Source organism: Phoxinus phoxinus (assembly GCF_949152265.1).
Source record: "Phoxinus phoxinus genome assembly, chromosome: 6".
In the NCBI taxonomy this organism is placed as follows: Eukaryota; Metazoa; Chordata; class Actinopteri; order Cypriniformes; family Leuciscidae; genus Phoxinus; species Phoxinus phoxinus.
This window is the reverse complement of record NC_136881.1, coordinates 19,305,745-19,324,496: the sequence shown is the minus strand read 5'-3', so window position 1 is coordinate 19,324,496 and position 18,752 is coordinate 19,305,745. Positions and strand designations below refer to the sequence as shown.

The following is an 18,752-nucleotide window of genomic DNA, read 5'->3' as shown; positions in this document are numbered from 1 at the left end:
TGCGTTGCAGGCTAAACTGCTCTCGGTCTAGAAGACTATGTTTAGTGTTCCTGCCCCGCGCTGCGGCCCAGGTCACTTCAATGTTTTAAGCATCACTCACTGACAATGTGTCCCATGAGCATGCTATTACCCCTCACATATATATTTCATATACATGTTATCATGCCCTTAGAGGCACTACTATAAAGGGATGATGCTAATTTTAGCCGCTCTCCCTATACTTTCTTGGTGTAGGCGCTTGTATGCCAGGGCGCGCGCGCCCTCAGGTGTCTGTGTCGATCCAAGAGCACGCACGGCGAGTTACAGGGGTTCCCGTAGCGTTCTTCGACGCAGTACGAGAGAACTCTACGTAAGAGAACGTACTCGGTTACTAACGTAACCTCGGTTCTCTCTAGGAGAGGGAACGAGTACTGCGTCTCAGGCCGTGCGTACCCACGCTGCGTCGCTTTTGTGACGAAAATCAGAGTGGAGGACAGCTATGCTCGTATTTATAGGCTTAGGCCACGCCTGTTTCGGCGGGAGATGACGCAGAAGGGCGCGAAGCACCCTCATTGGACAGCGTCACTGGCCTCGCATAGGCTGTGCTTTTCTGGCGGAGCAGCCAATGGGTGAGCGATATTGCTCCGCCTAAGGTTGTATGCTACAGAAAAGCGTTTTACAATATTTACAAAATTAAGGATTAATTTTTAGGCTTCAATCTCGAAAAAGAAATATCTTTCCCGTAGCGTTCTTCGACGCAGTACTCGTTCCCTCTCCTAGAGAGAACCGAGGTTACGTTAGTAACCGAGTACGTTTTGTTATCTTCCAGTTTGCTCCATTTTTCTGGCTGCTCTCTTAAGGGTCTGAGTGTGCTCATTGTACCATGGCGTTGGACTATTTTCTTTAATCTTCTTTCAGCGCAAAGAAGCAATTGTGTCTAAAGTGCTGGAAAAAGAGAGTAAAAAATTTCCGTCGCACTATCAAGTTCTTCTATGCTATCTGGGATGCTCGGATGATGAAACTGATCAGGAGGATTATTGATAAAGCAATCTTTAGTGGCAGAAGTGATAGGTCTAACACATTTGTAACACGGAGTCGGCTTTGCAGCTTTGGCTAAATGAAGTTTACACGAGACTAGATAATGATCATCATGTCATCACTGCTGCAGAATTTCAACGGTATCAACATTGATTCCATGCGATAGTATTAGATCTAGAGTATGATTACGACAATGAGTAGGTCCTGACACGTGTTGTCTAACTCCAATTGAGTTTACAATGTCTTTAAATGCCAATCCCAATGCATCTTTTTCGTTATCTACATGTATATTACAATCACCAACAATTAGGACTTTATCCGCAGCCAATACTAACTCTGATAGAAAATCAGCAAATTCTTTGATAAAATCTGAATTGTGCCTGTATACAGTAGCCAGCAAAAAAGTCGAACGGGATTTATCACTTACGCTACATAACGTTACAGAAAGCACCATCACTTCAAATGAATTATATTTGAAACTAGATTTCTAAGTAATACTGAATATATTGCTATAAGTTCCGTGTAATAGAATCGACAATAACTAGGGCACATTCAACAGTATTCTCACTGGGTGTGTCACTGAGTGGGAGAATCTATTTGTTATGGTAATCGGAACGGAAGAGCTGTGTTTTGTCCCGTGACTACAGTGTTTCACGGTCAACCAATTGACCCTTCGCAGAGAGCTCGATTGACAGGTGATCTGACCAATCATACTTCGCCATCCGCCATTTTGTTCGACAAAGCAGTGAGGAGAGTTAGTAGATTAACATGGGAGGATTTGAACTTGAAAAACTGAGTGTACTGACACCTTTCCGCGGTTAAAACAACATTCCTTATGTTCATTAATGTTTATTTGATGCTATAAATGAACTAGAAGGAAGAGATGATCGGTTCACGAGCAGCTTTAACTGAGGCTCTACAGCGATCTGTCACGCCACATTAAAGAGCCACAAAACGGTATTGTTTAAATGTCTTTTAAAAAATTACCAGATTTGAAAGGTGAGACTTTGTTTAATATGTTTAATTACAAAAGTAACCGAAAAGTAACCTGGTCTGTCAGCTTGTTGTCAGTCTCCTCTCTGCTCCGTGATGTATTTTTCACTGAGTGACAACATGGTGTCGCGTGAGAGCTGCATAGCTTGTCAGACATAGCGACAGTAACTAAGGGGGCAGGTCTTTGCGAACGGTCAATTGCCCTGCTGCACGGGCTCTACTTCAGCCGGAATCGAACAGTGTACAGAGTTCACTAAGCTAGTCGCATCCAAAGTAGTATCTAAAGCCCTTGCACTCTTACAATTAACTAGAGATGCACCGATTTCAATTTTCTAGGCCGATTTTTCATCAAGTTTGACCTGCCGATACCGATTTTAGCCGATTCCGATTTTATTTTTTCTAACCACTTTACAACACACACAAATGTTTTTTGTCTTATGTTTTCTTTAATAGAAAATTTTGCATAGAATATAGAACATTCAAACAAATAATTACTCCCGGTGTGGGAAATTCACACACATTAAAGTGAAGTGTGTTATGAAAAAAAAAACATTTCCTCCTTTTCACCCCCCCAAAAAAGGGATGTATTTAGCAAACTAAACTTCTGTATAAAAACAGGGAAAAATAGGTAATGGCAATAAAATAATATAAAAATAACAAATAAAATAAATAGCCAATAGCCTTGTAGTATAAATATATTTCTAACACACACATCTGTATAAAAACAGGGAAAATAGGTAATGGCAATAAAATAATATAAAAATTACAAAAATAAAATAAATGGCCAATAGCCTTGTAGTATAAATATATTTCTAACACACACACAAGCACACACTTCTGTATAAAAACAGGGAAAAATAGGTAATGGCAATAAAATAATATAAAATAAATAGCCTTGTAGTATAAATATATTTCTAACACACACAGGCCTATTGCAATCACTTGTACATCAATGGCAGGTTTTTCTTCGCGAACAGAAGCATTTCTGTTTTGTCCCCAGATAGTCGGTTTCTTCTGTCATCTGCCACATGTCCAGCCAGGCTAAACAAGCGCTCACTGTCGACGCTTGTACAAGGTGCAGAGAGGTAAGCTCGGGCAAGTGGAGCAAGTGCAGGGAAACGATCTTTGTTGATCTTCCAGTAGATCAATGCATTTTCACTTCTGCCAATGGGCGCCTCTGACAGGTAGTTCTGTACCTGCACAGACAAGGGGCTGGCCAGTTGAACGACAGTTTCACATGGCAAACGTGAGAGGCGCGTGAACGACCGTTTCACACTGTAAACGAGCGGCGCGTGAACGACAGTTTCACATGGCAAACGTGAGAGGCGCGTCAGCGTAAATGCATCATCACAGCAGCTGCAGCAGCTGCAGCCGCCGGAGTATTACTGGAAGCGTTTGTAGTACAGCGTCACAGCAGCTGCTACAAAAGTCTCGGCGCCGAAACCCGCGATTCACTGCTGCTCACGCAACGTTCCTGCTTGAAGCTCGCGCGCTTCTCTTTGACCGGTTTTAAAAATCGGCATTGGTCAGAGTGATCGGTCACCGATCACGGCCGATCACGTGAAAATCGGCCGATTCCGATCACCAGCCGATCAATCGGTGCATCCCTACAATTAACCTTAATTAAAGTTTGGATACGCGTCTCTAGTTCTGAAATCTTCTACGTCAGCCTGACTATCTCCCTGCATTTATCACATAAATCCTGTGCTGACAGAGAAGGCTATGCTATACATGTTACATGAAGTGCAAGTGACAATAAGAGGAGAAGATGACATGATTCACAGTGTTTGTCGACTGATACTACTCGCCACAGTTGTTGGATATGTAAAAGGCGCAAGTGAAATAAATAAATAAAGAGCGCACTGATGGCACGCTAATGAGCTAGCGAATTACTAGCGTGTTTTTGCTAGCAACGATTTAAAATGAAGGTAGCGATGTCAGGTTAATATGTGATGTTGAGTAAGTTCTATTTAGCAGTATAAACAACAGGGAATGATAGTAATCAAAAAAATCAAAACCGAAAGAAAAAACAATGCTTTCAGGTACAATACAATCTCAGCAGAGCAGCAGCAGCAAGGCAGACAGGAGCACTGATAATACTGAAAGAGCTTATATGAATATCATAGATATATACACTAGATGTCGCCTTGGGGTTCTAAGCATGCTTCAAAACCGCCGCCATCTTGGAACAGGGGTCTTGTCATAGGAAGTAGCTAGGTAACGCTGCTATCTCCGCCTGTACTTCGAATTCATGGATGATGCCAGAATTTTGTGCTGCTTATGGATGTTCACACATACGAAATATGAACAAGGAAGAATGTTTTTTTTTTTTTTTTCTTCTTCTCTGGACTCAATGATAAATGCACGTCTGAGCGTTGGAACGAACCAAAAAACTAGAAAATCGCATTCATGACAATTTATGGTGATTTTATTTCCGTTAGACCTTTGCCTACATTGACGCTGATGCATTAAAGAGGAGGGGCTCCCCTGTTCCATGATGGCGGCTCTATTGACGCATTCGTTCCTATGAACTGCCGTAGCCAAGGCGACATCTAGTGTATATATCTATGTATGAATATAAGCTTATATATGAATGCTGTGATGGGCGTCGTATTCCTATAGGTAGACGTGGATCAGCTGAGAGCTTGACAAATGTAACCTGCCAGAACTAAATCTACACAGACCAAGAGTAGTTTGAAGGTGTTTACTAGCCTGAGCCAACTCCAAAAATGACCTCATTTAACATAATTTTGTTCAAAATGTCACACCATTTTGTTTTCAAAAGTATATTGAGCCATTCAATGTAGCATCCAAAAAGAAGCCGATATCCGATATTGAGGAGAAGACCATGTTCAGTTAAGATACCTAGGGTTGCAATTCATTCGACATGTGGCAGCTCTGGGTTTGCTTCATTTCAAAGTTCTCAAGTTAGCCATCTCTATGTTCTATGTATTCTTGCTTGTAGCAATATTATTTTCTGATGAAGCACTTTTCAGTCTCTCCAGAACTTTGCAGGACTTTTTTCTGATATTTGTCATCTAAAATGACTAAATTTGCAGCAATATTTGCGGCATTTCTTGTGCTGTTTGTCAGTGAAAATAACATTGTTGTTACTTTTTTGACCTCAAGAAACATTGGGTCTGAAATTTATGTAAAGATAAACTTAAGTTTTGTCCTCTTAACCCTGGAAAGCCTACTGTATCATGTTTAGTGTTTAAATACTTTAAAGAGATCAGCATATACATATCTTATTGATTTACATTTTTGGGCACATAAAATTCAGTTTACAGTTATGAATAACTTCACCAAACTGCTATTTTTTTTTTCTGTTTACAGTGGGTTTAGAAATAGTTTTATTTTTTTATTTGTTTTTTGTTTTTTTTGCATCATGGGCATAGTGTTGTCCTGTATGAAAATCCTTTTAATATAATTCATTTGTTTGACAGAAACTTTATGAATGATTTTAAGTGTCAGAGTTTTGGGTGATTAGACCTTCAATAGAGGGACAGAAATCTGTCAGATTTCATTAAAATATGTCTTTGTTTGTGTTTTGAAGATGAATGAAGGTCTTATGGGTTTAAAACAACATAGTGTTTATTTTGTCAGCCTTTTTTATTTATTTCCTGTGTCCTTGTCAAATGTCCTTTTTAGTTGTATCATATTTAATCAACTAACTGTGTAAATATTCATCAATAATGTATATATTTTCTGCAGGTGATGTGATAATACAGCAGTTTAGTGACTTCTTATCTGTTGAAAATGAGACCGTCCTCTCGTACCGACCCTCAGACCAGGCTAGATTTATTCCTGCACAGTGTTGGGGGCCAGCGCTATAATGATATAATATAGCTTTTACAAGAAACTGCTTCTCCTGTCCCATTGGCTGGCTACGGGGGAGAGAGGGTTCTCCATAAACAAAGAATATGCAGGAGACAACAATGATCGCTTGTTGACTGATATATGATCGTCAACATCTGTGTTTGGCTCCTCAATGTCCCTATCTCTAAGGAGCTGCTGGCCTCCTCTGCATTACATGGGTCTAGATATAGAATGCACCTCGGTCAGCAAAATAGTAAGAAAATCACTGATGTCCAAGCACAGAAGAAGCTGAAGGAAAAACTGGCACTTTGATGGCACAACACATCAAAACATCGAATATGCTGAGGATGCATTATACAGGGAAAAACGGATAAATCACAACAAATTGAGACGAACTTGGATCATGTCATAAGAAACTCATTGATCAGGTTAATGGTATGCCGTGTACACTATGTCAGATAATGTGTTTTAAGGATGGACATGTGTTCTCTTTGCAAATGTTACTATGAAATTTATCTTAAATTTAATTTTGCGTGCTAACCAGCAGATACCCTGTTTATGATTGTAATAAATTATGAATTGATAACTGACCACCAACTGTCTTTCAAATAGGACCACATGTTGTTTGTTGTCCAAAGGCTTCATGAACTTTTAGTTTGGGTATGCCATCTCTTGGGTCTGGGTTTGAGTTCATCAGGCCTTATTTTGTACCATGTCTGTGGAAAGTGCCTTTATGATTGTTTATTATGGTCAAGGATTTTTTTAAAGAACTTTATCATACAATTCTTTAAGACTCTGGATAGATTGTGTTTTTTGAGGTGAAATGTATCTCTCTTTGTCTTTTAGAAGCAATTGATGATGCCAAGAAAGCCCAGCAGCTGCAGCCAGGTCTTGCACTTGCCTTCTTAAGAACAGGGTAAGTTCACAATATAGTTTTCTCACATACAACACAAACCTGTGTATTTGTATGCCTCTGCATCATTAATAAGTCATTGAAATGCAGGGGATTCTGGAATACTTTTCAAATGTACTGTTGTAACTGTGAGACCATTATAATCAGAGGTGGAGCAAGAGAGCTGCAGCACAGGTCATCTTATTGTTCTTTGTCAAATAATTTATACAGAGGGGGTAATCTTATTAGCAATACCGAGAATGTGGCCACATAGGAAAGTAGAGCAGAAAGGTAAAGATTATTTAATTTAGACCAAAGTTGAAAATCATGAAAAGGGGCCACCAACCAATATTGACAATCACCAGATCAAATCAGAGTTTGTTGAAGAGAAAAATCATATCACACTGCCCGGTTCCACGGCCCAACAGACAGCAACATGTTTCAACATATAACTTTTCATCCACAAAATAAATGCTTTCTTTACAAATTGTCCACCTTTTCCATCAACAAATAAATACTTTTTTTTAAAATATTTTATTTTTACATTTTTCAAATTAAACAAACAAACAAACAAACAAACAGGGCTCAGATGCAGATATTGCCAGTTGTTACAGTCACATTTAACACAGCGGTAGGAGGAAAGGTAGTTGATACAGGAACACAATTAGTTTACTGTATTTTAGCTTTTTCAAAATGGGTTAGAAACGGGTTCCAAGAACGGGAAAATGTTTCCAGTTGACCAGTGCGGAGTTTTTCCATTTGTACTATGGATAGCATATTGATGATCCATTCCTGAAAGGAGGGGGGAGAGGGAGACTTCCATTCCCTCAATATCAGTCTCTTGGCAACTATCAATCCCAATTCCAATGGTTGTCGCATTATAGTTGGAATTGCCCTTGTTGTTTGTGAGCAGCCAAAAATAGCAAGTCCAGGCTCAGGCTGAAGAGGTCTCTGATATGCTTTGGAGTACCAGTCAAATATTTTAGACCAAAAGTTTGCCAATGAAGGGCAGAACCAAAAAGCATGGGACAGTGTACCCTCTGACATATTATTACACCTGTCACACACTGGGGAAACTGATGGATATATTTTATGTAATCTGACTTTGGAATAATGTAAGCGATGGACAATCTTGAATTGAATTAATTGGTGTCTGCTGTTTATAGAGCAGGAATGAATATTAGACAAACAGGCGCTCCACATGGATTCAGATAGTTCCACACCTAACTCTTCTTTCCAAGTTTCCCTAGTTTTCACAGTGTGCGCAGCAATACAATCATCAAACAGACGTACAATTCTCGAAATGAGACGCTTGGAGAAAGGAGGGCTCTTACAAATATCATAAATTTCATGCTCCAGGGGTAGATTTAGAAAATCTTCAATACTTGATTGGGTATAATGCCTAGCCTGCAAATACCGAAAGAGATGGGAATTAGAGAGATTATATTTTCCTTTAATTTGATTGAATGATGCAAATTTACCATCAACGTACAGGTTATTAAGTGAGATCAAGCCCTTCTTTCTCCAGTCATGATACGATATGTCATGCCAGGGAGGCAGAAAACTATGGTTAGAGCATATAGGTGTTTGTACTGATGTATTTGGTAGTTTTAGAAAGCACCTAACCTGGTTTAAAATTCTTACTGACTGTTTTACCACAAAGCATAAATTCTTATAGGACTCTGGCTTTTTAAACTTGGGAAAATAACATAGCTGGCAATGAAGAGTTATTTACTGAGTTGGCCTCCATCTTAAGCCACAAAGGGGTTGCAAGCGTCTGATTCTCCAAGGATCCCTGTTGCCAGAATATTAATGCCCTAACATTGGCAGCCCAGTAATAGTGTTTAAATACAGGCAGGTCCAACCCTCCCTCTGATCTAGACTTCTGCAAATGTGCCTTTGAAATTCTGGCATTTTTACCATTCCAAATATAGGACAGGATAATTGAGTCCAAGTCCTTAAAAAAGGCTGTGGTGAGATAGATGGGGAGATTTTGACATAATTATAAAAATTTGGGAAGGGAGATCATTTTAATTGAGTTTATGTGTCCGATCATTGATAAGGGAAGAATTTTCCAACATTCAATATTCTGTTTTAATTTTGAAATAAATTCTGCGAAATTTAATTTAAATATTAGTTTTGGATCCTTAGGTATAGTCAAACCAAGGTAGGTAAAATGATCGTTAACTATTTTGAATGGGATACTTTGTAAAAAAACCTGGCGAATAAATACTGGAAAGAGGCACAAACTCACTCTTTGACCAGTTGATTGTGTACCCTGATATTTTACCAAAAGATTCAATCAACTCGAGAAGAAGGGGAACTGATTTTTCAGCATTGTACAAATACAATATTACGTCGTCCGCATATAGACTGATAAGCGTTTCCACACCTCCAACCTGAAGCCCCTTCACCTGTGGGTGCTCTCTTATTGTTACAGCAAGAGGCTCCAGTGCAATAGCAAAGAGCGCCGGAGACAGTGGACAGCCTTGCTGAACCGAGCGTTCCAAAAAGAAAGGGGCTGACCGATCACCATTTGTCAGAACAGAACAGCACGGTTTTGCATATATCAATTTCACCCAAGAAATGAAAGTATCCCCGAATCCGAACCTGCGCAGTGACTCAAACATATAAGGCCACTCGACCTGATCAAAAGCTTTGTGTGCGTCAAGTGACAAAATAGAAGCTCCATTAGTGCCACTAAAATCAGAGTAAATAGTATTGAGCAGCCGCCTGACATTAGAAAAGGAGAGTCTGCCGGGAATAAACCCTGTCTGGTCAAGATGAATGATAGAAGCCAGATATTTGTTCAATCTAGTAGCCAAGATTTTAGTTATTACTTTACGATCAAAGTTTTGAAGCGCAATTGGCCTAAAACTTGCAGGGTCGGTTTCGTCTCTGTCCTTTTTTAAAATGAGAGAAATGTTTGCTTCATAAAGGGTATTCGGCAGTTTTCCATTATTTTTAGAATTATGCATCATCCTGAGCATAATTGGTGCAAGAATATCACAAAATCTCTTATAGAATTCTGCGCAGTAACCATCAGGCCCAGCGGCCTTGCCTGACGGAAATGACTTTATGGCATTGATGACTTCCTGCAGTGTAAAGTCTGAATCAAGACATTTTGCAGCAGCATCACTCAATTTGGGCAGTGATATAGAGTCAAAGAAATCATTCTGATTAGATTGTGAGACATTGTGTTTAGAGGAGTAAAGCTCCGAATAGAATTCACTAAAACGATGGTTTATGTCGGAAGGATTGGTTAGAAGAATGCCTGTTTTAGACTTAATACCACGGATTGCTCTTGAAGCATGGGCACTTTTAAGTTGTTGTGTTAACAGTTTACCAGGTTTATCCCCGAACTCAAAGTGTTTCTGCTTCAATTTCAAAAGTAAGTTCTTAACTTGGCCACTCATAATATCATTGTATTCATATTTAAGCTTCAATATCTCTTTATAGTGATCCGGTGATTTAGAATTTTGGTAAGTTCTTTCCAAAATAGGAAGAGCGTTGTTAATTTCAAGCAGTCTCCTCTCTCTCTCCTTTCTAATGGCTGAGGTATAGGAGATTATATCACCACGCAAAACGACTTTTAATGTTTCCCAAAGGGTCAAGTCAGACACTTCACCATTATCATTCAATTCTATAAAATCTTTCAATTTAGAGGTTGTATTCTTAACGAAGTTGCCATCGCTTAGAAGGTTTGGGTTAAAGCGCCAAGAATAAGTCTGTTTTGGGAGGGAAATATTTAATGATATTGCTAAGGGGCTGTGGTCAGAAATCAAAATATTATGGTATTTGGAATCGGTTATTTGAGAAATAAGGTTAGAGCTAGTCAAAAAATAGTCAATCCTACTGTATGATTTGTGAGCATTTGAATAGAATGAATATTCTTTGCTTGTAGGATGCTGAATCCTCCAAATATCTACTAGATTTCTAGTTTTCAAGAGGTTGTTTAAAAGCTTTACAGATGCAATTTCAGGTGCTGGTCGTGTAGATAATCTGTCTAAGAAAGGATCCAGATAGCAATTAAAATCCCCGGCTATTATTATGTTTGAGTCACTATCGTCTGGAAGCAGATCAAAAACCTTTCTGAAAAAATTTGGCTCGTCTGTGTTCGGACCATATATATTAAGCAGGGTTAATGAGAACGAGTTTATCATACCAGAGACCAACAAATATCTACCAAGAGGATCATTGCTAACAGAGGTTACCTGGAATGGGATATTTTTTCGAAACAATATTGCCACACCACGGGCATGCGAGGTGAATGGCGATTGGTATATCTGAGATACCCAATTACATTTCAACCTATGTTGCATAGCTGCTTTGATATGGGTCTCTTGTAAAAAAATTATATCCGCAGAAAGAGATTTCAGGTGTTTAAAAACTTTCCCCCTTTTTACTGGACTGCCAAGCCCTTTCACGTTCCATGAAATCAGTTGTAAATCTCTGCCTCCTACATGCATTTTACCTTGTATTTGAGTCATTTTTAAAAAATGCGAAAAAATACAAATGCTGTTGTAACACCGAATGCAAGTGAGTAAAACATGTGCATCTGAGCGGAACAAGAACAACAATACAGTCCCACAACCACCCCCCCTCCCTCACCTCCGCGTCCCCCAAACATGACGCGTATCTTCCCCTCGTGTTCAAAACAGGAGCTGCTGGACAAATAGTAGGCTGACCCAGGTAGCGCCCTCCACCACAACGTAAATATAAGCTTGAAAATTAAACTAGTAACACATTTGAAAAACAAAGTAAAATACGCCTTAAAAGGAAATTGTCCTGCGCCCATATATTAATAAATGTTATATGTCTGGGCAGTTACTTATTGGCGCGCATTTCGAAGAATGGTCCACAGTGTGGCGCATTCAGCACAGAAAAGCGAACACGCTCACCTTGAATAGAAAAATAAAGAATAAAAAATAAAATGGCCATAACATCTTTTAACTGTCTGCCGAAGCGCTACGTCCCTTCAGTGAACGAGCCGCCTCGGCTGCCGCTGGATCATTGAAAACCTCCGGAGTATTCTTCTCATCCCAGTAAACATGAAGCCTGGCTGGGTAGCGCAGATGATGTTTAACTCCTCCGTCTCTCAGGGCTTTCATCACGTCTCGGAAGGCACGGCGCTGGTCCATAACTTCACTAGTATAATCAGGGAAGATCAGAACTTTGTTTCCCTTGTACTCCATTGATTGCGTCCTGCTGAGGCGTAGAATCTGCTCTTTCACCTGAAAATGATGAATGCGAGCCATGATGGTGCGCGGCTTCCCGCCCGCCGCTGATTTGGGCTGCAGAGAGCGATGCGCACGATCAACTTTCACTGGATGTGGAAAGTGCTGTTTACCTAGCAGTTCAGGAATAATTTGGGAAACAAAATCAGTTGGTTTTCCTTCTTCTGAATCTTCTTTTATACCAACAATCTTAATATTATGTCTGCGGGACCGTGCTTCTAAATCTAGTAGTTTGGCTTGAAGCTGGCTGGCATACTTTGTTAAATCTTCACATTTGGTTTCAAGCACTTCCACACGCTCTTCAAGTGCACTGGCCGTTTGCTCTTGACTGACCATGCGGTTTTGCAGGTCAGTTTGCACAGAGAGCACAGACTGAAACTTGGTGTCAAAGGCATCAAAGCGTTCATCGAGCCTCCCCAGAATCGTCTCCGACATTTCTTTGCACATTTCCTTGCACACCTCGTACATGTGGGTTTTGTCTATGGGCATAATATCTGAAGTGGTAGCCGGAGGTTTAGCAGAGGGCTCGTTAAAGCGGCTATCGTTAGCACCAGCCCCGCTAGCATTAGCACTGCTGATGTATCCATCGATGGTCTTGGACTTCCCAGGAGGGTTTCTTTGCCGCGACATTTTCAGATTAGCGAAGTTCGGTGGGTGAGGTAGGCGAGCGAGCAAAAAATATCAGCTCTAGTACAGTTTTATCGTGGTGTTAGTTGATTTTGCTTAAGCTGTGGTGGAGAGCACAAGCTAAACACGTCTACATCCCACGCATGCGCACTAGCGCCCCCCAAATAAATACTTTTAATATCCAACACAAAATAAATAACTTTAATATGCCAAAACAACTAGCCTAATTTAGTTGTACTTCCTCTTTATTACATAATAGAGATAGAGGGATGAATACAAAATACAAAGAAAAATGTCATGACCCATTTAATCATCATTATTACTTTATTGCAAATCATGCTGCTGCAAGATCCTTAGAAGTCCCTTGAATGGCCATCGCAGATCGGTAGAAAAGCCCTATCAGAGCATCTTCTAGAAAAAAATACATAAAATAGTAACATTTGGTGGCAGCAAACCACAATCAGATTTAAGAACAGTTTTTACCTTCAAGCCAATATAATTATTATATTATATACCAATAGTATTCCACATCCTACCCAGTGCTGTCCTCCAAACAATGTGTAATATAAAGACTATGAAAACAAATATAGTGAATGTATCAATGTAGGCCATGCTGTATGTTATAAGCAAAAAATTATTAAAATGCATTCTAAATCTAAAAACAACTGATTGCTTACTATTTTAAAGCAGAAATTAAAATGACTAAATTAAAAATGATGATAAACCAAAACAAAAGCACAAAATGTTAACTTGAGGCATGATGAACATGAGGCATGATGAACATATACACGTACACTCATATGAACATAGTAATTATATTAAATTAATGGACTATTCCTGCATTTACTGTTAGTGCTCTTATAAATGATTACTCGTGTTACACATGTATTTTTGAACCTGCACTTAATTTCTAACAAAAAAAATATTTTGGCAAAATGTGTATTTAGTCAGAATTATTGCACCGCTCTTCTATTGTGCTCTGTCTGTTTGACTCGCATGTGCTCACCGGTGCTCGTTCATTGAATATTGAAGTTTAACAAAACTCACTTGTCAGAATATGCAAAATGTAAATACTTGAGGGACCTTCTAACGTTTACAGATAAGGATATAACAATAAAATGTAAGTTATGCGCTGAGGAAAACACGTGTCAGAGGCATTAAACAGACACACATCTGTCAAAGCACGAGAGGGCAAGACTCGGTAAAAGCTTATGCTTCAGTTTGAAGCGTTAATAATTATAAAGCATTATAAAGCATTCTCATGTTTCGGACAGCTTGGATCATGTGTCTTTCCCAGAGCAGCTCACTCTGTGTCCTCCACTATTTTCCATAATTTGTTTTGTCCAAAGAAATGGGGTTATCTCTACTGTAAAGTGACATGACTGGCTTATTGACTGACTGGCACAGTGCGCAGAAACGACTAATCGATAATCAAATTAGTTGTCGATTATTATCAATTATGAAAATAAAAGTTTTTATCGATTAGTTGTTGTAGCCCTAACACAGTATGCACTACTACACTTTATTAAGCCACTACTGTACCAGCAGAAATATTAGAGACATGGTGGTTAGTTCTATGTGTCAAGAACCCTCACAGACAAACTGGCTTTCTCAACAAGTCTATGGGAATTATAGATGTTGTAGATGTTCTCATTGCGCCAATACCATAGACACCAAAACATTCAGTCACCCACACTCCGGACGGACAAGGAATGTCCGTTACCCCACATTACTGTCCCTTGATAGCCTGGGTTTCCCCATACTGCCTTTGCGCAGCGCGATTTTATTCACGCTGAAAGGCAGTCTGGATACCATGGACCAGATTTTCGCCTCATCTAGGGAACCAATCACAGAACGGGGAGGGAGCAGCAAGACGATGACGACATATGCGACACAACTAAGCAGTTTGTTTATATCCATATATACCTTCGACCCTCATGTTTCTCTTGTACAAACGGCAATAGTCGCTGAACGTCATTGTTTACACAAAAATATCTTACCCATCGTCTTCTTCCTTGTCTAATTTATGTCACTCTACATACATCATCTGGTATAATGGAAACGATTGGCTATGAGCTACGTACAGGCGCATTTGATTCGCCGGGCATTCGTAAACCACGCCTCAAATACGAGAAAATGCACATGTGGTTCCCAGACCCAAGTCTCAACGAGAATTGGGTCTGGCGTTAGCCAGGCTAGTCCCTTGAGGAAGTAACATAATTAAACAGCTCTTGAGAAGAGAAGCTTATTGGATAGATTAACTGTCTACTGTTGAACCCTATGGTATGAACGAATCACAGGATGTTAGCTGTTTTCTATAAATATGGTTCCCTTTTGAGAACGGTCACTTTGTATTGCCTAGCTATACGCAAGGGGAAACTCCTTTCCTCGAGAAATACTGAAGCAAATAATTTAAAACGCAGTGCAGCTGCACAGCAGACACTGTAGAGTGTCTAGCTCGCCCATTGGCTGTGGTGCGGCAACTGCACGTCTTATGGCCAAGCGCCTCTAACGCGCAAACCAATCAGGAGACTTGGCGCCTAAATGGGCATGGCCTAAGCCTATAAAAGGAGCCCATATGGCCAGAAAAATCAGATCTTACTCCTTCAGCGACCCTTCACGTCTCTGACTCTGAAGCCTTTGCCGTCGAAACAAGCCTTTTCAGCTAGAGTTAGCCTGCTAGAGCGGACAGCGCCTTCGACTCCCTGAAGACGCTCCTCTCCTGTCGCTGCAAAAGCCATCCGGTGAGAAAACAGCTTATATCCTTTTCTGCTACTGTTGTGTTTGCTGCTGCGTCACTTCAGTTAACAAAAGAGCAAATTGCGAGCATTGTTGCAAATGCCTCGCCTCTCGTGCACCTCATGTGGAGTTTTTTGGCACACTGAGTGCGCCACGTGCCTGGGACCCGCCCATGCTCAGGATGCACTCTCTGCCGCGGCCTGCTCTCACTGAGCGAGTATGCCCATCTCGGCGCTGCGGACGCGCTTAGCTCTCTTCCGAGACGGCGACACCGCTACACCTCCTCTTCCCTTCCTTCCCTGTTTTTTTATGGTGGACCTGAAAGATGCTTACTTTCACATTCAGATAGCTCCCAGTCACAGGCCATTCTTGAGATTCGCCCTCAAGGGGCAGGCTTATCGGTACACGGCCCTGCATTCGGTCTGTCTCTGGTGCCCTGTACTTTTACGAAGTGCATTGGCGCAGCGCTTTTTCCCCTGAGACAACGGGGAATGCGTGTGCTGAATTCTCGACGATTGGCTCATTATGTCTCAGGCGAGGACCGAATTATTGACACCCAGATCTATGCTCCTCAGCCATTTGGAATGCTTGGGGCTCAGAATTAACCTTTCAAAGAGTAACCTGTTACCCAGCCAGAGTGTAATCTTTCTGGGCACAGTTATCGACTCTATGACGAAGAAAGCGTGGCTCACACCAGACTCTCTATACAATAGCTGATAGCCTCCTTCAGAGTGAGCGCACCTCTCAAGAAGTTTTAGAGGCTTCTCGGTCGCATGGCCGCCACATCGTCAGTACTCCAGTTAGGACTACTTCATATAGTATGAAGTACTACCCTCCAACACTGGCTAAAACGTAAAAAAGTAATTTCACGAGGGCAAGCCTATCTCTGGCCTCTGGTCGAGTCTGGAGAAGAGCTTACATATCAACTGCCTGGAAATGAGAGCAGTTTGGTTGGCCGTGAATGCATTTCTGCCAGACCTCAAGGGACACCACGTCTTAGTCAGCTCGGACAACATGTCAGTGGTGTCCTATATAAACCGACAGGGTGGCCTAAGATCAGGCAATCTGTACGTCATGGCCAGAAATCTCCTCCTATGGTCGCATGCCAACCTGTGCTCTCTGAGAGCTGCTCATGTTCTGGGGATCCAAAGCTTGGGTGCGGACATGCTATCGAGATACAACACTTCCCCAGGCGAGTGGTCTCTCAACCCACAGACAGTGCGTCTGATGTGGAGTATTTTCGGGCGAGGCAGAGGTCGACCTCTTCGCCTCGGAAGTCAACACTCACTATGTAACGTTTCTTTTCGAAGTGTAACGGCCTGTGCCATTGCGTCGCCGTTCAATGACGTTATTTCTGCTCTTAACCTTGATTTCCGTAGAAACCATGGAAACACTAAAGACATTTTAATATACAACTGTTTGGATACTTTTATCGACTGAAAACGAATCATTGTTATATAGCTCAACACGGTTAGTCTTATTGTTTAAATTTCTTGATTTACAGTGAATAACATGTTTGTACCATGCCTCATAGACAACACTATTTTGTCACATAGCTAACATAGCATGATCAGAAAGAGCTTTATTTGTACTAACAGTAAATGCAGCATTTTCTACACCATACAATATATTGAATTGCATTCCATTTACGAACACAAGCCATCCAGCTTTTATTAATATGATATTCTAATATCGCTCTAGCTTACTGCAGTATGCAACAAGCGTTTCATACCAGCCACCGAGCTAATGCACAGAGTCATGTTATAACAACTTTCAACACACTCAAACGTATTTTAGTATGATCGGTTTGACAAAGTGAAACCGCGCTGCATTACCCCACAATTTTAATTCATCCGATAAAGTGACCTGTTTGAGTAGTAATTCAGCATTCGCTGCTGTTTTATTAGAATTAAATATATTAATGTGAATTTAAAAATGAATTACAAAGTTCAAGTTCAGAGACGAAGGAGGTGGACGTTAAACATCTTTAATCGTACTGCATCTTACCACAGTAACATTAATAAAACTTTAATACATTAGCTCACCAATGAACATGATTTCTGCCTGACTCACGTCAGATTGCTTTCCATCGGCTGTGAAGATGAAGACGATAACTCCCATGATCCCACGCTCATTCACTGCGTCATCTAGCTACACCTTTATTTTTGTTCTAAAAAAGCGACCTCTACCGGCGAAACGTACACACTATGCCTTTAAGTTCAAAGAGAGTATATTTACATAAGATATTTACACAATCAGAACAGAGCGGTCAATTTTTTGTTTGCTGTCAAAGAGAGAGAGCTGTGATATTTCAGGACAGCTAATTCATTGATATCTGTCAGGATGTTTACTGCATGTCATTCCATAAAATAACTATAAATAACAGGCCTAATGTGTTTAATGCCTAATGTGTTGTTCTTTTTGAAGAATTGCAGAGTATCATCTACATAACTTCATTACTGCTCTTCAGGCCCTCACAGCTGGAAAAGAGCTTGATTGTGAGTGTCAATGAGTTCATGTCTGGGCTTATAAGTGTTCAGTTTAAAGGTGTTGTTGCATTACTTGATTCATAATTACTCTATTGTGTTATGGGTAAGACTGTGCGATATGATAATATTTAAAATTTCTATCTAAATATTGAACACAGCATCCTTTGATAATTCAATATCCATGTAAATATATGCTGTGCTCCATCCTCCCAATAACAAGATAAACAACAAAACCTTTTTGTAGGTTGCTTTGGCAAGCTGTTTCAAACTCCTGAAACAAACTTTATTTTGGACTAATTTTGTTCTAAATGACGTCCCACAAGTTTGTTCTTTAATTTTCCTTTAAGTATATTTTGAAGCCTTAGGGCCAGATTTATTACACCGAGCAAATTAGCATGAGACTTTAATCCTATAAAAGGAAGTTTGATGATTTTGGATGGTAAATAATGGTGCAAATGTCAGTAAAATTACTACCTCAAACCTTAATAAAATAAATCACGTTGCATGATCTATTTAAATACTGTCCCGAAAATTTAGCATCTGAAAGGGAGACTCCTACAAACGCATATGCAAGAAGGTCTGCTGCAAAAATAACTGTCCATGCCTTTTCAACTCAAATTTCTCACAGTGTGTCTTTAGTAAATCCTGACAGTAGTTTAACGCCAAAAGAGGGTTTGAGCTGGCGTAATTGCGCAAGCTGTTAGTAAATCACAGGATTACCAAACACAACTCCCAAGTTTCTCTTAGCATAAATGTTTATTAGTGGCCCACCAGGAGTCACAGCTTTTAGACACAGCAGAGTGAATCAACAAGTAAAAATATTACACAGATATTTATATGAACCAATATGATTAAATGAACCAAAAAGTTCTGACTAATATAAAATATTATAAGTGATGGCGTCAAACAGTTTGTCAATTAGTCTATTAGCGTGTGCTA

General features: G+C 40.2%; 1 protein-coding gene across 5 annotated transcripts in view; it reads left to right on the top strand.

Moving 5' to 3' along the window:
- The window catches only part of sugt1 (SGT1 homolog, MIS12 kinetochore complex assembly cochaperone), a 50,295-nt gene that overhangs the window by 14,645 nt on the left and 16,898 nt on the right, over positions 1–18,752 (top strand). For all 5 annotated transcript variants that reach the window (XM_079615976.1, XM_079615977.1, XM_079615975.1 and 2 more), the window contains 2 exons: positions 6,676–6,745; positions 17,752–17,822. In XM_079615976.1, coding sequence (XP_079472102.1) covers positions 6,676–6,745; positions 17,752–17,822 — 141 coding nt within the window. The remainder of the gene's footprint in view (positions 1–6,675; positions 6,746–17,751; positions 17,823–18,752) is intronic.